Raw genomic sequence first — 24,252 nt, forward strand, 5'->3', positions numbered from 1 at the left:
TCAATTGTAGTGAAAACAGTTACTGGACCAAGTAAGTAGAGTAGAGTTAGCTCGGTAGAGTTAGGCTAGGCACACACCAGTTAGTCAAGACAAGACATGATCAGACACGTTTAGTCACAATACTTCACATAGTTGCTTATGAAGACATGTCCAATAGCAATGACTAATCGGTGTGTGTTGAGTCATAAGCAACTATATGTGAAGTATTGTGACTAAACGTGTCTGATCATGTCTTGTCTTGTCTTGACTGACTGGAGTATGACCAGCCTTAGGCTTCAGAACGATTGATGGGCGAAGTAGGCTAAGTTGTATGAACTGATACGATTTGATTGATCAACAAAAACTGTAAGAATTAATTCCGCATTGAATATGAGAATATTATCTACCATTTTTTTGCAGGTGTGTAATGCATAACAGCAACGTTGACAACTACTACAAGGAAGAATATCATCTTAAGGTGTTTGAGACGAAGCGGGACTACCAACAAATCACGGAGAAAAATGAAATAAAGTATAAAGACTATTTCTTCACCATCACGAAAGAGTCATGGTCCTGCCATAAGAGAGGAGATACGGTAAATAGACCTGAAATGTTGATTCAATTTTTTCTAGTAGTTCTGTGAACAGTAGACCTCACGCAGTTTCCTCATCCACAAGTATCTGATGTCAGATACTTGTGAATGAGACACATTAAAGTGTCTTGTCACATTAAAGCTTCCCGATCAAAGGCTTTTCCGAATAGTCAAGCTTGTTCGAGATATCTTGAAATCCGAACTATTTTAAAGATGATTTCAAATTTGTCTCTGAAGGTAGGAGGATAGATGCTTCACATACTAGAACCAGAGAAAGTACTTTAAGGATACCCAATCATCGAACTACTATTTTCACAAAATCCTTTCTAGTCAGTGCCTGTCAAGCATGGAATGCACTTCCCGTTACTATCAGGTCCATCGAGAGCCGAGCGAGCTTCATCCTGACTTTAAGAAAGTATCTTTTGGAGCAAATGACTGAAACTGTCCAGCTCTAGAACGATCACATGACAACCATCCCCCACCCATCCCACAAATACAAACCTATTAACCTGTTATAGAATAAATTGTATATATATATATATATATATATATATAATATATATATATATATATATATATTTATATAAGAGCGGTTGCTAAAATCCCTATTTTGCAAATAAATTCGCAAAAAGCTAAGGCCGTCCGACTTGCAAATATGCTGGGTTCAGACCGCAGCTCCAGCTCAGTGGTAGATGCATGAGTTTTCCAAATATAATAAATCACCACAGGGTTCAATGACTGGTGATCAACAACTCTTACCGCCGCTTCCGTGAAGTTCTTGAAGAATACCAATAAGGAAGTCAAAAAGATGATTGGTGACTGATTATCAGTAACCATATATTCGATCGAGAATAATGAGAACCAACTATGATCTTTCTAGTTGATTTTTAAAACGCTTATCATGAATACAGGTATTCACTAGCTTACCCTTCTAGAATTCCTTGGAACTTACAACGCCAGTTCTTGAAGTTCTCTGGATCCTTATATGATATACTGTAGACTTATTAATATAATTATCAGTAAGACCTTTCTGGCTGAATAGTATTTCTATCATCAAAGGATGATAAGTAATGAATTCTCTGAATAAGATCAATATTAATTGATTCACTGATTTCATATGCTGCTGACAAATATTTCTTGGTACCAAGACAGCTCAAACTGTATATCACGAGATGAGTTAGGACATAATAAAAACTTCTATGATTTTGTATGCTGACATAAAACATAAAATATATTCCCATAAAATAATATATATAAAATATTCTTTTATTGATAATTCCAATATATATAAATTCTTTAATAGTTTAACGATTATCACAAGGTTTATTAGCATTCACAGTTGTGAGCTTCAAAAATTATAAATTTGTATTCAATACTGATACATGGACTTCAAGTCAATTCAGAATTCTACAACTTAAAACCTGTTCGGTCTGTAGATTTAACATGACATACTTTGATCAATGAGCAAATAATAATTAATAAAAATGACAATTCAATAATCTCAGGGTTTTATGAGTTCGTGCCGTGCATGGAAGTAAGCTTCCTAAATAAATCAAGTAAATTCATAAAACATTCTTATAGACTATATGATAGCATTCAACACGTTGCGAATTTCTTAAACTTGAATTAATTTATATAGCGCTTTGATCAATTCCCCAATTCACTATTAAAGGCCGGCTAATGAGCTCATTAGAACTAACACTCACAGTAATGATGTTCTTGAAGGTCTTGTAGAGTGAATTAATTATTTCCAATAATTAATTATCAGGTCCTTTTCATCTCTGCTGGGCTCGCGCGTGGTCCAGATTTCTTATAAATTTATTTCAGTAATAAAAATATATTTATGGGAACAGATTACAATTAAGAACTCTTTAGCAACACTGAGTTCACAAATAATCAAACATTGATTACATATATTTCACATTTAATAAGGGATTGGCTTGATGATTTTAAAATTCAATAGGAAGTAAGACCCCCAATCTCCATGTGCATCCTCACAGATCGGGATCACAAGCCAGAGAGGAATGATTTTCAGAAAAATTTTATCTCTTCCTTGAACGATTTATAAGCTTCCTTCTGATTTGCTTTCTAATCTTAGTAAGACTCAATGCAATTGGTTACTTCAGATTCAGGGTTTCTCCAACTTTGTTATACAAAGATAAATGAAAATTTGTTACATAAATAAATTGAATGATAGACTAAAAGTATTTTAATAATTAAATCTTGATACATGATGCTATAAAATGATGTACATATAATTTTTTATGTGAGTTTTGTGTACTCTTGGTTTTCATACTTTTTTAGATTGTAATAAAAATCAAGTAACAATACTAGTTGTCCTTATCTATTAACATAAACCTTCCCTAGTGTATATAATATATATTTTGTGAGTAAGATTTATAATTTAATTCATACTGGTTGGTCGAGCAATCATCTGATTCGTTAGGTATTGATCCAAAGAACTGTCAATTGATCCTAGATCGATTGATTCATTTAGAACAAAAACAAAGAATTCTAACCTCAAATGTACATGCAAACTTTTATTTTTATGATCTGCCAATAATAAATAAGCCACTTTATTATTTTTATTTCTGCCAATGAATTCTCATTATTGTCGCATTACAATTTGTTTGATTCTCTTATCGTATTAGATAAAATGATTGCTCTTTATCACTAATAACATTCGATTTTACTTGAGTGGTACTTTGACTAGGCTATCTTTTCTTTCTATTTTATAATTCTATTAGAGCTCAATAGTTCATTTCAAAAATATTTTGTAGTGCTAAAATACCACGTGACAATATGAATATATATATCATACATTGTAATCTACATAAATAAAGTAGTCAATCAATCAATCGTCACCTGTTTGAAATATTAACACACTCAGTTGTTCACGTTTGAATTTGTATTCATCTATTTCCGTGATAATCTTTCCATCTGATGAAAATATTCCTCAAATATTTGATAATTTTTTTCAGTCAAAAATATTATAATTTCTTCAGCATTATACAGTTCATTCAATATTATTCTTGCGATTAGCGTGGGTCTACTTCGCGGCGGGCCTAATACAAGTCACGTTTGGGTCAGATTTACTTGAAATCACAAGCACATTGAAAGATTCTAATTGAATATTCCAGAAATTGAGTCTAATTTTTCATTCACAGAATGATGGCATAATGATGATTATCAATGAGTATATAGGCATAAGAGAGATTTTCGAAATAAAATACTATGATGGAATTGAAGTGACTATAGCCTATACAGCCAAAGGAGACAGGACTGCCAAAGTCAGAGAAATAAGATTTTTTAAAATGGGAAACACAGCTGAGGCCCTTCGATTCGGTAAGAGAAACTTCAGAGTTTTACTGATTGAGACCAACTAACTTTGTTAGTGGTTACCATGATAGCATATTACGTCACATGGACGGGAAGGCGCCTTTTGCAGGCCAGAATGATGTTTCTATAGTGAGATCCACGTTATAATGTCAGTGTAGGATTGACAATACTGTTGCTGTCCTTTTCTATCATACAACAAAACATATATCGCTATCTCTCTCTAGCTTTGCGATGTTGTCTGTTTTCCAAAATATTTTATTTCTAATTTTGACGTATGAGAAACACAAATTAAAATACCTGGAATGACATTTCAAAAGTTGATACCTAACCATCCCAGACTTCATCCATGCTTAAGTTAGCCTACACTTTTAGGTTAGACCTACTCGTACCGGTATAAATAATATTGAAAAGTTATTTCAGATTTATTTGCATTGAAATTACTTATAATCTAACCTATTTTTAATAGGATTCCTATTTTTCTCTTATTTTTGAAGTAAATTGGAATAGAATACCTACCAAATAACTTACTTTCTGTTGTTTTGAAATTCAGATTGTTGTATCACAGCTTTTCAAATTAGCCGCCATTTCAGGTTTGTATAAAAATAGAATCTGATCTCAGTTATGGAAGCAAATTGCTGAATCAAATTATGAAAAAAAATATATTCTTGATTGATTTGACATCAAATTGATTATTTCATCAAGGAAATTATTATTATTAGATCAAATTTAATGGGATGAATTGAGTAACAGCTAAGTACAGTCAGTGGCAAAATGGAGAGACTTGGCAACGTTTTTCTATTATCTTTCTTCACTGCCATTATAACGTGGACCTCACTATAGTCGAGGCGTTAGCCTAGACAAGAATTTTATTCGAGCACTGCAAAAGACATTCACGTCCAAGTTAAGGTGCATTTTCGTTTGTGTGTAAATTTCCGCAGTCGACGACGGCAAGAATTATTGTTGACATTCATATTGTCCAAATTTCAAGTATGCTAAAACAGCTAATCAAATAACTTCTCATTATTACTTTCTTATTAAAGAATAAAACATTTCTAATGATATCAACATATTGCCATTTGAAGGTATAAACAATTATAAGCTCAACCTGCCCATTAAGGCTGTGCAAAGGCTAATAATAAACTTTCTACTCGTGATATTTTTATAAGTTTTTCGATTTGTATATCATCAAGCTATGAAAATGAGAAAGTTTCCTCAGGAAAACATTGTTTTCCGATCATTTTTTTTTGAGATATGAGCGACTGAAATTTGAATTTTTAGGACAGAACATTTCAAATTCGGTACGATATGAATCCATGAGATTTAGAGGATGGATTCTTCATGGTATTGTTGATCTAGTAAAACAAAAATTTTCTGAAAATATCAATTTTTGGAAAAGTTTTTTTTAGTAAATTGAATAACTATCTTAAACATTGATATTTTCAGATAATTTTTGTTCTACCAGATCAACAATACCATGAAGAATCTATCCTCTAAATCTCATGGATTTATCTCTTACCGAATTTGAAATGTTCTTTCCCATTAATTCAAAATTCAGGCGCTTATATCTCGAAAACTAATGATCAGAAAAATTTTTAGTCTTTGCACAGCCTTTTAAAACATAATCGAGCATAATTTTTTAGGTTATGTAGACAATTTGAAATGTACCCAATCTGAGATTCTCTCCCTGTCATGGTCGACAACGGTATTTACACATAAACGAAAACCCGGCTTTAGCCGAGACTAGAATTTGATTCGAGCAAAAGACATTCACGTCCAAGTAACGTACACTATTTTTACTTTCCTTGACCTATTACCATAGGTAAGGAAAGTATTGCTTTCCAAAAAATTTAAGGTACCCTAATTTCATAATTTCTATACGTTTCAAGGTCCCCTGAGTCCAAAAACATGATTTTTGGGTGTTGGTCTGTGTGTGTGTGTATGTGTGTGTGAGTGTGTGTGTGTGTGTGTGTGTGTGTGTGTCTGTGAACACGATAACTCCATTCCTAATTAACCGATTGACTTGAAATTTCAAACTTAAGGTCTTTATACCATGAGGATCCGACAATAAGGAATTCAATTCAAAATGGCGGATAATGGCTGAAAAACCATGTTTTTCACGGTTTTGTCGAAAACGGCTCTAACGATTTTTTTCAAATGTATACCTTAGATAGCTATCCATAAGCCCTATCAACTGACATGAGTCTCATTTCTGGAAAAATTGCAGGAGGTCTGTAATATTCCTGTGAAGGATGAATTTTGTTAAATTTCTATCACGATTTTCTCAAAAATGACTTATTTTTTTCAAATTCATACCCTTTATAGGGTATTAATATATCAGCTCTATTAACTGGCATGAGTCTCCTCCCTGAGAAATTAACAGAGGATCCACCTCATCCTTGAGAAATTTACTTTGTAACCTCCTTCTCGTGCGTTATGTAGGTAGGTAGAGCAGTTTATTCAAAAGAACACACATGTCGATATTTCATTTGTAGAACAGCTGTTTCGACAACTTTTAGAAAATCTTCAAATGTCATAATTCAAACAAAGGAAAATGTACTCTAAAAACAATAACAATAGTATAATCGTCGTTTTAATTATTTAACCGCCAATCGGCATGATATTATTCCCCTAAATTATCCTTGTTTTAAAATGAGGCTTATAGATCAATGAGCAAGGAAAGTTGTGTGAGTGTGCCACACCAGATTTTTTGTCATAGTCATTCAATTTCTAAGAAATTTTTGTCATAGCCATTCAATTCCTAATTGTCAAAAACCACGGATTTCTTCTTATGGAACCGGTCTTTCTAACTTTCAATAAAATCTGTAGTTTTTGACAATTTCTTAGTATTTTTATTTCACTCATAAGGTGCGTACAGATATACGCGCCGCGAACATGAGCAATTCACTTTTAATCAGCTGACTTTATCTGTATTTTTACAGAAACGGTAAGATACAGATATATAAAGCTTGGCATCAGCTGATTAAAAGTGAATTGCTCATGTTCTCGGCGCGTAAATCTATATACCTATATAATCATTTAGAAGTATTTTGAAACAGAGAATATTGTGAGTGATCCGATTCTAAAAAAGTTAATGTTCTGTTACTTTTTTTCTACCCATCCATCTTTCAGCCTACTCATGAAACTTTCTGACTATTCATTTCTAAAATAATTACTCCACGTCTTTTCAGAGGGGACACTATATTACCAAGATGAAGGACAATCTTTCTACAAAATGCCCAAGTGAGTAAACTTGTGGAATTATATATTGTTTATTTGTATATTTTTGTAAAAGGTGAAAATATTGTATACTTTTGCATGCCCTTAAAATATATACAACTCGATCGAATCCTTGCCATGGGAAGCTTTGTGAAAGCAATGATATAGTCCAGTCAATATAGACATAAAAATCTGGTGTGGCGCACTCACACAACTTTCCTTGCCGTTATGAAAATTGATCACTTGACGCTAGTGTTCACGCGCATCTCAAGTCTACTATTCAAAGATCTGAGCCAGCTGGTGACAGGACAATAACGCTGGAGACACACGAGGTCTGCTATCTCTTCTTAGTGAAAGAATCGAACAGTTGTCAACAGTTTGCAATTGAATGAATAAATGAATGAATGAATAATTGCTTTTATTTTAACATTGTTTCCTAGATAATATCATACAAGAACATAATTTTAGTTATAAAAAGCATTAAACCCTTGGTCAACGACCGTCAGGGTGAGGTTTGTCATGAGCAGACTCCATACAGAATTTATTACACATTCTTGTTTTTAAAATACTTTTCCCTTAGTGTTCATTCAACAGTTCACAACGCACTATCCATTGAACTCTGAAATCAAGTAGTGTCTGTATTTCCATGCACCAACACAGTATGCACCTATCTTTAGCTAGTCATCTCCGTTTAGGTAGTTCTTCAGATCTTCACGTGACAATGCTGCTCTGCCAAAGTGTTGCCATCTGAACTCGACGAGTATGGGACATTTTCCACTGGAATGCATGACATCCTCCTCCTCCGTCCTATTGCACAATGAGCAGAGTCTGTTCCCATTGAATGAATACTTATTGAGTCGGATCAATCCATTTCTTGCTTTGAAGAACCACTTGATGAATTGAAAGCTGGAATTTTGAGAAATGTAATCATTCCAGTGATTGAGCTCTCGGCGAATGGTGTACCGCTGGCTCATGGCGACCCGCTGCTTACTTCTTACATCTCGCAGCTTACTTCCAATCCTGTCAATCGTCTAGTCGATGTTCAAACTACCTGCTGCTATCCTCTCCCATGGAATGCCAAATAAGTCATCCAGCATCCTCCAGTCATCATACAGAAATAGCCTTCTTCGAATCATCAATTTCAATAGCATACATGGATATCTTCCTTCATGCAGATTCAAACATCGCTTCACAAACTGAAGATGTATGCAGGAAGATTGGACAGACTCCGGTCTCCAGAAGCAAAGCCTGATTCGGGGTGTATGATGGGAGACAAAATACCTTCTTAAGGAAGAAACGCTGGATACTTTCAACCACATCATAGATTCTTCCTCCCCACACCTGTGCTGCGTAAGAAATTACAGACCTTCCTACTGCATCGAAAATTTGTAGCTTTGTTTTGAATGGTATCCCATCATTGAGGAGGATATCATTGAAGTGATTCATAGCCATCTTTGCTGAGAGTGATTTTTCTCCAAAATGCTCTGTTAATGATAGCTTTGTGGACAATCTTACTCCCAGATACTTATACGAGTTAACAACCTCTAGTTGCCTCTCCTCAAAACACCACTTTTCAAGCCTCCCCTGCCTTCCACCGTTTCTTAAGATGACGATTTTGGACTTATCCAGTTCAATCAGCAAGCTCCACTTTCTACAATAATCCTCCAGTACTCTGATCATTCTGGTCATACTCAGTTTATCGGATGCCAACAAGACAACATCATCAGCATAGGCAAGAATTTTAATGCACACGTTATTCAGTCTTATTCCTCCTTCCATATCGTCCTCTATGTCATTGAGGAAGGGGGAGAACAGAATTGGGCTAAGTAAACAGCCTTGCTTGACACCTGTATTCGTGAAGAATCTATCAGACAAACCTTCAGAGCTCCATACCCTGGCTGATGTGTTGCTGTATATCTTCTGGATAATCTTTATCATCTTTGTTGATAAACCTATATCTGATAGTTTGGAAAATAGCGCATGCCTGTCCACTCTATCAAATGCAGCCGAAAAATCGACGAAAAAGGCATAGACTTTCTGCCTTTTAACTGCTAGGTGCATTTTAATAATGGCCATCAAACCGAAGATATTGTCCACCGTTGAGTAGTTCTGTCTGAAACCTGCCTGGAACTCCTGCCTGAAGATTGGAAACACAATCGAAGTATGGAAGTCCTGTGGAACGACATGAGAAACGTTGTAGATGCTATTGAAGACCTCCAACAATCTGTTCATGAATACTGTTGGAGCATTCTTGTAAAATTCGTACGGAACTCTGTCTTCGCCTGTGGCTTTGCCATCCTTTACGTGAAGAATCACCTTATCTAGTTCCTCCTTTCGAAACGGTGCATCTAGAAAGTCATCACGCACATATGGTTCAGGATACAACATTCTATCAGCCAGTACTATTGGATTCAACAGAACCTTGAAATGCTGCACCTAGCCTTTCAAAGAAATACTTGCTCCTGCCATATGTTGATTCTTCTTCAGTTGCCTAACCAGTTTCCAAAAATCTCTGGAGTCTCTCACCGTCCGAAAACTATGTGCACATTTCTTCCAGTAAGCCTTTTTCTTTTCTCCACAGAGTCTTTTGTATTCCGAGTTCGCGTGAATGTACTGCCTCTTTATAGCATCTGAATCAGTTTTTCTGTACTCATTGAGTAATTTTAAGGTTTCTTCTCTTTTTCTATGGCATTCTTTGTCGAACCACTCAGCTTGCATCCTTGAATTTCCTTGAACATTCCCCCGGTGCCACCCATGCAAGTGATGACTTTTATTGATAGCTTCAATAAGATAGCACCAGTCATCTTCCAAGTCAATATTCCAGATATCTCTCCTGTTAATCACTTTCTCTAGCCGCCTCCGGTATTCAGCTCTTTTTGATGAGACCCATTTCAGCTTCGGTCTAATAATTGGCAATATGTTTTTGGATTGTCTTCCTGCTCCTGCAATTTTTATAGTTGCTTGTATAGGTTGATGGTCAGGAAATATAGCTGGGATGACTGAGAAAACCGATAGACAGCTTAGCAGTTCCAAAGATACAGCACATACGTCAATCACAGAAGATCCTTGATGACCCAAGAATGTGAATTCACCATGTTTATCGCCCACCGACCGTCCATTCAAAATAATCAGATCAAAGTTCTCAAACAATTCAAGCAGCATTTTCCCATTTCGGTTCAGGAGTAAATCCTTGGAATTTCTATGGAAGGTCTGCAGACAATGTGTACCAATAATCAGCTCCTCATCCAGTGTCTGCTCATTGCCTATCCTCCCATTTACATCACCTATAAGCATAATATTCTGTCCTTCCAGTTGCTCAAATACCTCCTGGATTATGTTAAAATCACGCATCCAGTGATTACAATTCGAATAAACTGGCAATATATTAATCATAATACAAGATTCAATTTTGATTCTCACAATATAATTATTTTCGACTTTAACAAACTTGCGTTGAATCGTACAATTATTCCCTCTTTTTATTCCATAAATTTCTCCTCCACTTGCTCTACCGTAGCATGTGGCTCTAATTGCAGGAATCCAAATCATTTCATATTGGGGAAACTTTTTTTCAACTAGAAGAAAGCTATTTTCATCTTCGATAAACGTCTCAAAGAGGAGGAAAATATCGTAATTTTGAAGGAAATTTGAGAAATCTGCATCATTCAATTTATTCTGTATTCCAGCCACATTAAATGCAACTACATTCAGAGTTAGCTTGTCGTTCATATTGATTTGTTCTGAACAACAGTTTTATTGATAGGCTTCACTAATTATTTCTTTTGTCGCCCCCTGAGGAACGAAAAAACGAGCTGATATCTGATGCTTCCCCTTGCCTCAATTTTTCTTTTCCTGCGTTTTGCCCTTCAGCCTCTCTTCTGCGCTTTTCAGATTTTCCTCCCGATCCTGCCTCTCCACGCCCTCGTGGTCTTCATCATCTCTCGACTGTTCATTTTCTATATATTCACTCTCAACTTCTTTATACGTGATAAATCTTCCATCAATTTCTAGCCCTCCCCTCCTCACTCTCACATTCTTCTTTGAATCCCTAAGCTCACCTCCTTCCTCCCTCAATATCTCAGCCTCATCGACACCAAAGAATATAAGATTATTTTCTCTTCTCATATTCTCAATCAACGCACTCTGCTTTTGTAGCTCTCGTTTCAATTCTTCATTTTCTTTGTCCAGTTTCTCAATTTTACTATTCTGCTCAGCCATGATTGAAGGGATATTGAGCGCACTTATTCCTTTCTTGATAATGTTCTTCATACTAGTGTTGATTTCTGTTTTGAATTTTTCGAACATAGCTTTCATAGTTTTAATATCAACAGCCATTTTAACGTGGATGTTATGGTGATGCTATAAGTAAGCAAAACAATCTTTCAGTGTAATCTGACAAAGATTTCCCTTATCAAATCCTATAGCATGATAGCTTCGTTCATCGAGAACAACGTAGTTCAGTTGAGGAAGAATATAGGTATATACAATATTCACGATAAGCCACGATGAGAAAACAGAAGAATAGCAGAAAAGCGTTCACAGATGCATTTAGAATTACTGATAACGATGAGAAGAGAGAAGCGAGAGAGAATTGATAAAGATGAAGGAAAAGAACTTTCTGACTCCGCTAGCTAAGAAACTCGAAAGAAGTGATTGTCTAACTTCGATGAGATAAGCAGATCCGATTAGCAGCCCAGTAAATAATATGAAACTGTTCATCAATTCAACCTAAAAAAAACTTTAAAACTATAAATTCATATCAATATTCACCACTTTTCAAGGATCCAGTCGTTTCATCTGAGAGATCAAGTCTAGCTCTACACAATGCACTGTTCAAACTCACAAAAATGTTTTCAAAAACTCAGTGAAAACCGAAAAAAACACGGAGCGTAACAAGACTCAACTTATCACGGCAGAATGCTTTAACCTAAACTTCCCTTGCTGTTGATCAACTGACGCTAGTGTTCACGCGCATCTCAAGTCTACTATTCAAAGATCTGAGCAAGCTGGTGACAGGACAATAACGCTGGAGACACACGAGGTCTGCTATCTCTTCATAGTGAATCATTTAATAGAATCAACAGTTGCCAACAGTTTGCAATTGAATAATCACATTTTCTCAAATTTTGAGCTTATTTTCAATTTTAGGTGGAAATGTTATTGAACATTAATTGTAGAGTTTTGATGCTCAATCTTTTCCACTTGGACTTTTTTCTTCAAATAGTATCTGAAGCCTGATAATTGGGAATCTGAAATCAAACTTTACATAGATGGGGTGGAGCTCCTGAAATTTTTACAGATATGGAACTTGTGGCAGTTTATATAGATTATTAATGACTATGTTAGGTATAAATTTGATCAAAATCTTTGGAGCCGTTTTTAAGAAAATCGCGAAAAGTGTCATATCTGTAAAAATTTAAGAAGCTCCGCCCCATCTATGCAAAGTTTGATTTTAGATTCCCAATTATCAGGCTTCAGATACAATTCGAACAAAAATTCCAAGTGGAAAAGATTGAGCATGAGAATCTACAATTAATGTACAGTGACATTTTCACCTAAATTTGAAAATAAGCTCGAAATTCGAGAAAATGTGATTATCCAATTGCAAACTGTTGGCAACTGTTGATTCTATTAAATGATTTACTATGAAGAGATAGCAGACCTCGTGTGTCTCCAGCGTTATTGTCCTGTCACCTGCTTGCTCAGATATTTAAATAGTAGACTTGAGATGCGCGTGAACACTAGCGTCAGTTGCTCAATTTTCATAACAGCAAGGAAAGTTGTGTGAGTGCGCCACACCAGATTTTCTTGTTTTCGATTTGAATGAAAGTAGATATAAAAGGGCGACTCTGGTGCACAAGTGCACCAGAGTCGCCCTTTACCTCAAGGTCATCCAGGTCAACCACCCCAACCTCAAGGTCATCCAGGTCAACCACCCCAACCTCAAGGTCATCTAGGTCAACCACACCCACCTCAAGTCTACTATTCAAAGATCTGAGCCATCTGGTGACAGGACAATAACGCTGGAGACACACGAGGTCTGCTATCTCTTCATGGTGAATCATTTAATAAAGTTGCCAACAGTTTGCAATTAAATAATCACATCTTCTCAAATTTTGAGCTTATTTTCAATTCTAGGTGAAAATGTTATTGAACATTAATTGTAGAGTTTTTGATGCTCAATCTCTTCCACTTGGACTTTTTTCTTCAAATTGTATTTGAAGCCTGATAATTGGGAATCTAAAATCAAACTTTACATAGATGGGGTGGAGCTCCTGAAATTTTTACATATATGGAACTTGTGGCAGTTTATATAGATTATCAATGACTATGTTAAGTATAAATTTGATCAAAATCGTTGAAGCCGTTTTAAAGAAAATCGCGAAAAGTGTCATATCTGTAAAAATTTAAAAAGCTCCGTCCCATCTATGCAAAGTTCGATTTTATATTCCCAATTATCAGGCTTCAAATACAATTCGAACAAAAATTCCAAGTGGAAAAGATTGAGCATGAGAATCTCTACAATTAATGTTCAGTGACATTTTCACCTAAATTTGAAAATAAGCTCGAAATTCGAGAAAATGTGATTATCCAATTGCAAACTGTTGGCAACTGTTGATTCTATTAAATGATTCACTATGAAGAGATAGCAGACCTCGTGTGTCTCCAGCGTTATTGTCCTGTCACCAGCTTGCTCAGATATTTAAATAGTAGACTTGAGATGCGCGTGAACACTAGCGTCAGTTGCTCAATTTTCATAACAGCAAGGAAAGTTGTGTGAGTGCGCCACATCAGATTTTCTTGTTTTCGATTTGAATGAATTGATTGGAACTGTCTCTTTAATAGCTATCGGCAGTTTATTGAAATTTTTGGTTCTAAATATGGGGCTGACCTCTCTTATGTTCTTCTGTTCCTTCATGTTCAAATTTAATTTTATTTTCTTGTGATAAGTGTTGATTTATCAACCTTGATTTCTTGGATTGTTAAATTACGGCAATGATAAAGTGCTTGTGTCAAATTATTGAATGAATAGAAAAATAGTCTTGAAAATATTCTTGTCTCTATCAACAGTTATCGAGACGAATTGATTCATAACAGACAATTGGAGAAGAAGACTATTGAACTAGATGGGAAACAGGTGGAATTGACAAAGGAAGTAATTTTCCAGGATGCAGGGAAATTGAATGAGACTGTGGTTCATGTCGGAGAGGGGCAAGTATTTCGGATTGGCTCTCCCTGGACCAAGGTGTTTGGAAATTCAAGCTTTGTGTCGGCGTGAGTATATGGCCTATACGCCACTTGTCTGAATTACAATCTTATTATGATTACAGTAACTACTGGCAGGAGCCCGTGCTCCGCTTCTTTTTCTTCCTCTTTTTCATCTATCACTTCTTCTTCGACTCCTCACTCCCTCTTGCCCTTTTTCTTTTCCTCTTCCTTCTTTTTCTTCTTCCACTTCTTCTTTTCTCTCTCTTTTCACTTTCTTTTCTCTCTCTTTCCTCTCTTTCACTTTCTCTATATCATATGCTCCCATCTCTCTCTCTCTGTCTAGCGCGCAGTACTTTATGAGGATATTGGATCTATGGTCCCTTTTGGAAAATCGCTTATTCAACATGATATCGGAATTATAAGGAGAGAAAAATGATCAGAAAAAAGTGTTGATTAAAATGCTCTCCTCCTCTCTCGCAAATTTTTCGTTTGAAAATTCAATATTTCTGGTGTTTATGAGGATATAACGGTTTTCGAGAGAAAGATCTTTATAAGGATATGAGAGAGATGGTGGTACTTATGAGGATATGAGAGAATCTTTAGTACTTGGAGGGATACGAGATAACTTGGTACTAATGAGGATATGAGCGAAATCTTGGTACTTATGAGGATATGTGATAACTTATACTAATAAGGATATAATATAATACTATAAGGATAATAGCGATAGTCATTACTTGGACAAAAATGTTTATTTGTTTTTTGTTTACTCTATATAATGATAAAACTGTAAACAACTTCAGAAAAACTGAACTATCACATCAATCTACAAAGATTGTTCTGGGAGAAATAACAGCGTTCAATTTAAATTTTGGAATTGACAAATAGATCTATATTAAAAAATACTTGCAATGCTTCATTGTAGACTAATTAGCAATGATAATCCAATTTAGGTTACTCAAATCTCAGTAACCAATATTAATAGAAATTTTATTGGGTACTTTCCCATCAAAAGCAACCTCGAAAGATATCAATATCGATATATCAATTCTATCGAAGTCGATATTCATGATGATCATGTTTATAATTATATCAGCTGTATTTCAAGATGATTTGATTTTATAAAAAATCATTACCTAATAACACGATTATTAATGATAAGATTGATTACCTAAGTGAAAAATCTGGTGTGGCGCACTCACACTACTTTCCTTGCCATTATGAAAATTGATCACCTGACGCTAGTGTTCCTGCGCATCTCAAGTCTACTATTCAGTGATTTGAGCCAGCTGGTGACAGGGTGATAACGCTGGAGACACACATGAGGTCTGCTATCTCTTCATAGTGAATGATTTAATAGAATCAACAATAATTTGCAATTGAATAATCACATTTTCTCGAATTTAAAGCTTATTTTAAATTTCAGGTAAAAATGTTACTAAACATTAATTGTAGAGATTTTCATGCTCAATCTACTCCACTTGATTTTTTTTGTTTCAATTGTATCTGGAGCCTGATAATTGGGATTCCATCTACATTGATGGGGCGGAGCTCCTGAAATTTTTACAGATATGGGACTTGTGGCATTTGATTCACCTGCCGTTTGATTCACCTGCAAACGAAAAAAATTCAATTTCGTTTTTAAAAAAGAAAGGTTTGCTGCATAAAACTCGTTTATGCAATAATGAGAATGGGATGGAGTATTATTTTCATGAGAACCGTAAACCGGTGTGGAAGTGTTATCAATGTAATTATCACCATCTAGATACTTACCTTGTCAATATATATTATATGAGGAGAGAATTTATGTAGAAGCAGAGGATGAAGATTAATTTGAAAGTATTATGTCAGACATTGCTGCTTTTATGCCATTATCATAGATTTTTCTTCTTTTAAGTTCAACTTGCCTTACCTTGTCAGTTGTTATAAAGTAAATGCACGTTCGTTTTTTCATATTCTGTTTCCTTGTCATTACATCTTGGAGATATCGATATATCGATATTGATAGTTACCTTTCGAGGTTGCCTTTAATGGGAAAGTTCCTTTTATTGTTATCGTATGATAGATGTTTAACCAATTAATTGAAATGATGAGTTTTACTTTTCAAAACAGTTGTTTTTTTTATAATTTAAATCCAATTCAAGGAAAATGACAACATCAATATTGATAAATGGACAATACATTGAATAATTACTGAAAATTGACTCTTCATTTGTTTCCAATAGAGCCCCAGTAATATACTTCGAGAAAAATACTATGATAGTTGTACCACACTTTGAACACACAGCTTCAGAATGAAAAATACTGTAATAGAAATACATAGGTCTAACATTTTCAAAGTAAAACAAATTTTATCTTAATTTGATTCCAATGAAAAAATCATCAATCACATTGAACACAATATCATAGATTGAGATAAATGAATAATTGTACTTCAATACAAGGGAAATGACAACATCAATATTGATAAATGGACAATACATTGAATAATTACTAAAAATTGTCTCTTCATTTGTTTCCAATAGAGCCCCAGTAATATACTTTGAGACAAATACTATGATAGTTGTACCACACTTTGAACACAAAGCTTCAGAATGAAAAATAATAGAAATATATAGATCTAAGATTTCCAATGTAAACCAGTGTCAAAGTGTTTTTTCAATGCTTGAATTGTCGCATGATTCAGGCTCTAAGGTTGCCACAATGCCAATTTTTCATTCTCTGACATTTTTACAAGTCAGTATGGATTTTTTTTTTAATAACTCACTCTTCAAAATGCGTGGAATATTGAATTCTCAAGTGAGCACCATCTTGGTAATGATGGTGCACTGTTCCACGCATTTTAAAGAGTAAGCCATTAAAAAAAATCCACATTGGCTTGAAATAGTTTTAGAGAATGAAAAAATGGCATTGTTGCAACCTTAGAGCTAAACCATGAAACAAGAATTCAAGAATTGAAAAAAACATTTTGACACGGTAAGGTGAAAAAGTAGCCCAATGTTTCGACACTTGGAGAAGTATTACAACAGCTTCTCTCTCCTCTCTTGGATAATGGCATTAACTCTCCACTTGATTTTTAGATAGTTTCCTCTTCCTTGGAACTGTGGATATTTGTTTATCAACTCCTCACATCGATTCTTGGTAGGTGGTCTTCTTCCTAGAATTATCAGCAAAAAATGCATTCAAATTATCCATCTCCTCTTTACTCCACTGTACTCTAATAATCTTTTTCTTGACAGAGTTTTTGACAAAGGGTGAGTGTAAAGGCAAAGTTGGCTTAGCTGTTGGCTTTCCCTCATTTGAAGAAGGGCTGTAGCCAGAATTGTCATTGAAGTTGTCTGTCTTCTTTTTCTTCTTCTCAGCCTTTTCACACTCAGGTGGGGTCGGCGTTTCGGGTCCATCATCGAAGTTGTCTGTATTGGAGAATAAATTTGTATCAAAGTCATTGCCTCCATCAGATGTTTCATTCCAATCATTCAATGAATTTGTTTCATCTTCTTCAGAATCACTGGTGCTATCAGTAGTTGCAGTCAGTGGTACTTCAAAATCACTCAGTTTTTTCCCTTGATATTTTGTGATATTTCCCTGCTCCAGAGTAAGTAAAATTTCACTTATTTGCGTTTTGAGAATGGTCTCTTCAGGCATTTGGTAATACTGTCTGTGAACAGAAGGGTTGTGGCCCATATGTTTGCAGAGAGCATTGAAATTATTCTCAGACAAATTGAGCAACTGTGATACAGTGCTAATATGTTTTCTCAACTTGGTAGATGTCAATTGAGATGGCAGTGTTGCACCACACTTATCTGCCATTTCTTTGATGGCTTCAGATCCTCTAATGCAGTGCTGTGAGAAAGGCAGACAGAACAAGTATATATTTTCCTTCAAAACACCATTTTTTTCACGGATTGCAACCAGATGATCTAAACATTTCATCATATTACAGGCAGGTTAACAGGCAGTCCACTTTAGCTTCTTTTTTCCCTCTCAAGTATACAATTTCCAAGTCTGAAAACATTTTGACTTCACTTTGAGATAGCATTTTTTCAATCTCACCTTGAGGCTCTTTAGCTTTTGATCTATTATTATAACTACTAAGCTCCATCAGAGAAACCTCTCCCACTCGGCGCCTGTTGGCAACTACAAGGTGCGTGAGGATAACTTTTGTCAGTTCAGTATAAGTTACATCTTTGAAATTACTTATAATAAACTCTTCCTCTTTCGAAATAATAAATCAATTCAATCTCATTATATCCTCTGTGGATGGCAGCTCAATCTTTTTCTTAGCACGATAAATGCACGATATTCTCCCTAGAAACATTAAATTATTATTAGTTCAATCTCTCATCTTCCCACATTTAATGTATTGTAATTCTGTTCTTAACGATATGCAAGTCACTCTGAACTACAGCGTTGCCAAAATTATTGTCTACGTTTCGTCTACTCTCTCCAACGCCCTGATCATATCACCCCAGCCCACATTGCTAGTTCAACATTAAAGCTTCCCGAACAAAGGCTTTTTTGAATAGTCAAGATTGTTAGAGATATCTTGAAATACGGTAATCCGAACTATTTTAAAGATGATTTCAAATTTGTCTCTGAAGGTAGGATGATAGATGCTTCACATACTAGAACCAGAGAAAGTACTTTAAGGATACCCAATCATCGAACTACTATTCCCACAAAATCCTTCTTAGTCAGTGCCTGTCGTGCATGGAATGCACTTCCTGTTTCTATCAGGTCCATCGAGAGCCGAGCGAGCTTCATCCTGACTTTAAAAAAACATCTTCTGTAACAAATGACTGAAACTGTCCGGCCCTAGAACGATCACATGACAACCATCCCCCACCCTTCCAAAAAATACAAACCTTTAAACCTGTTATAGAATGAATTGTGTATATATATATTATATAAACTCATGTTTTTTAATTATCCACTGCATACTGCTGTATATTACTGGAAGTTGATTACCCTTACTACTTTCAGCATACTTCATTTTATTAATCAATAATTTGATCTTATCTACCTATATAACTATTTTACTCTATCAATTTTCTGTTTTTTTTCTCTTAAATATTTATATTAATTGAAACTTTTTCAAAATATCCATTAATAAATAAATCCTTAGCTCAATTAATTAAATTAACGTTTTGGTAGAGAGTTAGTAGGGAGGATATTTTTAATATTCTTTCCGGAGAATGGACATTGATATGTCCAAAGCTCCGCCAATTTATGTAGATGCATAACAATATAATTATCCATAGTTATTATATTACAAATTACTTTTTCATATCATATACTTTCAATAATTATTTTTCTAGTCTATATTATGTAAATTCATCTATAATTTTGCTGTATTGTAAGCTATTGTATATAAGTGTATAAGCCAGTATATATTGTAATCTACATAAAGTACTCAATCAATCAATCAATCAATCTCTCTCTCTCTCTCTTTGAAGAAAATGCACGATATCCTCCCTAGAAACATTGAATTATTATTGGTTCAATCTCTCATCTTTCCACATTTGATGTATTGTAATTCTGTTCTCAACGATATGCAAGTCACTCTGAACTACAGCGTTGCCAAAATTATTGTCTACGTTTCGTCTACTCTCTCCAACGCCATGATCATAAAGTTCGCCTCTGTTGGTCAGTGAGTGAACACGTGTGCAGTTCGGCTCCGTTGAAAAGCGTTATTTTGTAGGGTTATCTTGTTAAAATCGATTCGAGCGTTACATTAGTTGATTAAGTTTTTCACATAGTTTAATAAAATATTTTTAAAAGTCTGATTTTCATTGTAATTACGCAGTAATTACAATAAATAGTGTTACATAACCTCCAATTAGTTTGACCACGGTTTGGTTTATCTATTGCAACATGGTGAAGAGCAACGGTAAGAAGCAGGAAACTCCCACACAAAAGGCAGGTAGGCGTGCAACGGTACATGTGTCAACGACCCCTCCCTGTCAAGACACAACGCAACTGGCCGACGAAATTCTACAGAGGATAAACAAGGAAGTAAACCAAGCTGTCGCAGAGGCTTTCTCCTTCTTCCAATCCGAATTGGATCGATTGCAGGGTGAGAATAATGAACTTCGGCAGAGGATGGCAGCAATTGAGAAGGAGACAGAATTAAAAATTGACGATCTTGAACAATATGGTCGCCGTACCTGCCTGCGATTCTTTGGAATTCCGGAGACAAAGGGGGAGTCCACCGACCAGATTGTTCAGCGAGTCTGCAAGGAGAAGCTGAACGTGGAGTTGAAGATCGACGACATTCATCGTTCGCATCGAGTGGGACCAATCCAGCAGCCAGGTCAGGACACGGGCAGAGCAGCCGGCAAGGAGCGTCATCGTCCCATCATCGTGAGGTTCGACGGCTACCGGACGAGGCAGAGGGTGTTCGCAGCCAGGCGGATGCTCAAGAACACTGGCATCACCGTGAGGGAGGACTTGACGAAACACCGACTGGCACTCTTGAACGCAGCAGCAAACAAGTACGGGATAAGAAACACGTGGACAGTCGATGGCCGCATCAAGTACGCCGTCGGAGAGGGACCTGGACGACGCATCTACACCGCCGAGCGTCTTGCCGACCTCCAGTAAACACTTCACGGTGTTGGCACGTCATATCTTCCTACTAAAGGTGAGCTCTCATTATTTCAATTGTGCCTATTCATGTAATCATCACTCTTCTCTCTTTTCATTTTTTCAGTCTTTTATTTTTTGTTGGACAATTGCCCTATAGATACCATTTTTACCGAATTAATTTTTGCTATTTGAACATATATAATACTGTTTTCATGGAAAAAATATAACTGGATTCTATGTTTACGAATCTTAAAATTAATTTTTGCTTTTTTGAACATATATAATACTGTTTTCATGGAAAAAATATAACTGGAATAAAGCTATATCAATTTAGTTATAGCAATTATTATTCATCTAGTATACTGAAACGTTTTTACTGATTGAATCATCCAATACTCAATCAGGAAACTAGTTTTCCATTAGACATAACCGAATGATGTTTCCAATGTGTCACTTTTTAACTAACGATAGCATAGTACTCATAGCATAGTACATAACCGAATGATGTTTCCAATGTGTCACTTTTTAACTAACGATAGCATAGTACAAAAATAGAACCTTTTCCACTGCTGATAAAATTATGGAAATTGCTCCGAAACCTAAGTTCACTTTAATAATACATTTATAACCTATTTCGAATTGCTGAGTTTATAACGCTTCTTCCTCATCTCAGTTCATTGTCAATCCATAATCTATTGAATCCATTTCTGTTTATCAACAAAGCCTGAATCCAGTCTCCACATGTATATTACTAGTGTGTATAGTAAACTTACAGCAGGATTCAAGTTGACTTTTCGTGGAATTGACAACAATAACAGAGATAACAGTCATCGTAATAATGACGGTAAACTTATGATTGGCACTTCTATTGTGATTTTCACCATAGTCACATTCCAACCTTCTATTCGCGTATTCTATTTATATATTCGTTATTCTGTTTTCTTAAATGCAGTATTACCTGTCTGTAACTTCCATTATTTCTTCTCTTCCTACCTCTTCTCATTCTGACCTCCCTCCAAATTAGATCAATTCATGCTCAAAACTAGTTATACTGTATATTTTCAATAATATAGATATGCTTACTTCATTTCTATACCAGATCATTAACACTGTACTCTATGCTATCTGTATCAATCCCTTCGCTCTCTCTTACTCACTCCCTCTCTCTCTCCTTCGGTTATTCTCATCCCTCCAATTTCATTTTCTTATTATCTACCTCATTTTATGCACCGGATATTTACTACTCTCTTCTAATATCTCTCTCTCCATCCACCTTTTTAGACAATAATCTTACATAATCTATGTGTATTCTCACACAGCTTAGTCCTCTCTTCACATTCTTCTCTCTAACAACCGTCAACTGCAATTTGAAATCAATCTACTGATTCATATTTCTCGTTCTTATTTTCCATCTCTCTGTACACTCTCTTTTAATTGTCTATCCTCTTAATGATTTTCATATACTCTCTGTACTTTTTTTCTGCTGTGTTTCTGCTGGAGTTTTCTTCCTGTTTTCAGACCTGGTTCCTGTGACTTCTCGCACGCGCTCTCTCTTGCCGCCGCCCTGGCCCTCTCTAGCTCCCCCACCTGCTCGCTCCCATCAGTATCTACCACTGTAAACTGCCCACCACATTGGATTATCTGCTGGACTCTGACATGAATAAAGGAATCTGAATCTGAGTCTGAATCTGAATCTCGCTCTACCTCCACTTGGACCCGATTCTTCCACTGCCGGATACCTACTCGCTCTATCTCCACTTGGACTAGATCTCCCACTACAAGTTCTTCCTCAGTCTTAATCTTATTCACCATTAGGATTATTCATCACCGGAACTCCACACATCTACATCTTATTGTGTTTAGTGAATTTTTTGAACTAGTGCTATAAATAGTGAAGGGAGCCGAACTGCCAAGGCATACTGAATGCACTCGAATCAAGAGACTTTTCCATTTAGGTTGAGTTTTATCAGTTTCATCCCCATTTTCCCCGTCATGTGTCGTTCTGAGGTCGGTTCACGATTGGTCTGCTGCTTCCATGATGCCCCTCACTGACACGTCAGCTCGCTCGCCCTCAAGTAGGTATGATTATTTCAATAATAGTAATAATGACGCAGGTATGTTCCTAGCAAATAAGCTCCACTCTTTCATAAAACTTTTCAAGGCTCCTCACCTTAACGTACAATCCCTCAGCTGCCACATTGATGAACTCAGAGCAATCTTCCGTTTTCAGGACTTCAATATAATCGGAATTCCGAATCATTTTTGAAGACTAGTATTCCATCAAATTTTGTTGCTTTGCCTGGATATAATCTTTTCCGGAATGATAGATTAAATAAAGCTTGTGGGGGTGTAACAATTTATGTGAAAGATGGTATCAAAACAAAAGTTTTAATCACATCTAAACAAGAGTATTGTTCCAGACCAGAGTTTATGCTACTTGAATTATCCTTATCTAGTACTGATAAATTACTCGTTGGTATCTGTTATCGCCCACCAAAATAGGTCATTCCACAGATTTCGAAAGTGCCTTGCTTTCTCTTATGCCTTATTATAACCGTATACTAGTTATGGGGGATATGAACACCGACTTGAACATGACAAATCGGAACTTTGACTACTTTCAACTGACTACAATTTTCCAATGCCTAAACATGACTATTTTACCTCTCGATCCAACTCATCATACTAATGAATCAGACACACTCATTGACCTTCTCATTGTTAGTGATCCCAATGAGGTTGTTCAAGCAGGCCAAATCTCAGTCCCAGCTATTTCTAGACATGATTTGATCTACTGTGTACTTTCCCATAAGATACCCAAGCCAGAACAGAAAATTATCACTTATAGAGACTTCAAAAACTTTGATGAAGCCGCCTTCCTGACTGATGTGGCTCAGACTCCATGGCATCAAATTGAAGCATTACCCTCAGTTGATGACATGGTCAAGACTTTCGAGAATTGGACTTTGACTTTGTATGACAAACATGCACCTTATGTGACAAGGAGGATTAATAGAAAACGACGAGTACCGTGGATGACTGAAGACATACTTAAGATGATGGGACGTAGAGACAAAGCACATAGAAAATTTAAAAAGACATTTGACTTGGACAGTTTGATAGAGTATAGGAGCCTTAGAAATAGAGTTAAACAGGAATTACGGAACTCAAAGATTAGGTACTTGAATTCGTTTATGACAAACAACAGACAAGACTCTAAATCACTTTGGCAGGGAATAAAAGAATTCGGGCTTGGCAAACAGAAATCGAATCCACAAATTGACTTACCATTGAACAATATAAATGACCATTTCGTTTCACACTCTAAC

General features: G+C 35.7%; 1 protein-coding gene across 1 annotated transcript in view; it reads left to right on the forward strand.

Moving 5' to 3' along the window:
* The window catches only part of LOC111046715, a 225,584-nt gene that overhangs the window by 169,499 nt on the left and 31,833 nt on the right, over positions 1 to 24,252 (forward strand). The window contains exons 3-6 of the mRNA XM_039435443.1: positions 400 to 574; positions 3,739 to 3,916; positions 7,099 to 7,150; positions 14,198 to 14,401. Of these exons, the coding sequence (XP_039291377.1) occupies positions 400 to 574; positions 3,739 to 3,916; positions 7,099 to 7,150; positions 14,198 to 14,401 (609 nt within the window). The remainder of the gene's footprint in view (positions 1 to 399; positions 575 to 3,738; positions 3,917 to 7,098; positions 7,151 to 14,197; positions 14,402 to 24,252) is intronic.

This window comes from Nilaparvata lugens, chromosome 9 (genome assembly GCF_014356525.2).
Source record: "Nilaparvata lugens isolate BPH chromosome 9, ASM1435652v1, whole genome shotgun sequence".
Classification (NCBI taxonomy): domain Eukaryota; kingdom Metazoa; phylum Arthropoda; class Insecta; order Hemiptera; family Delphacidae; genus Nilaparvata; species Nilaparvata lugens.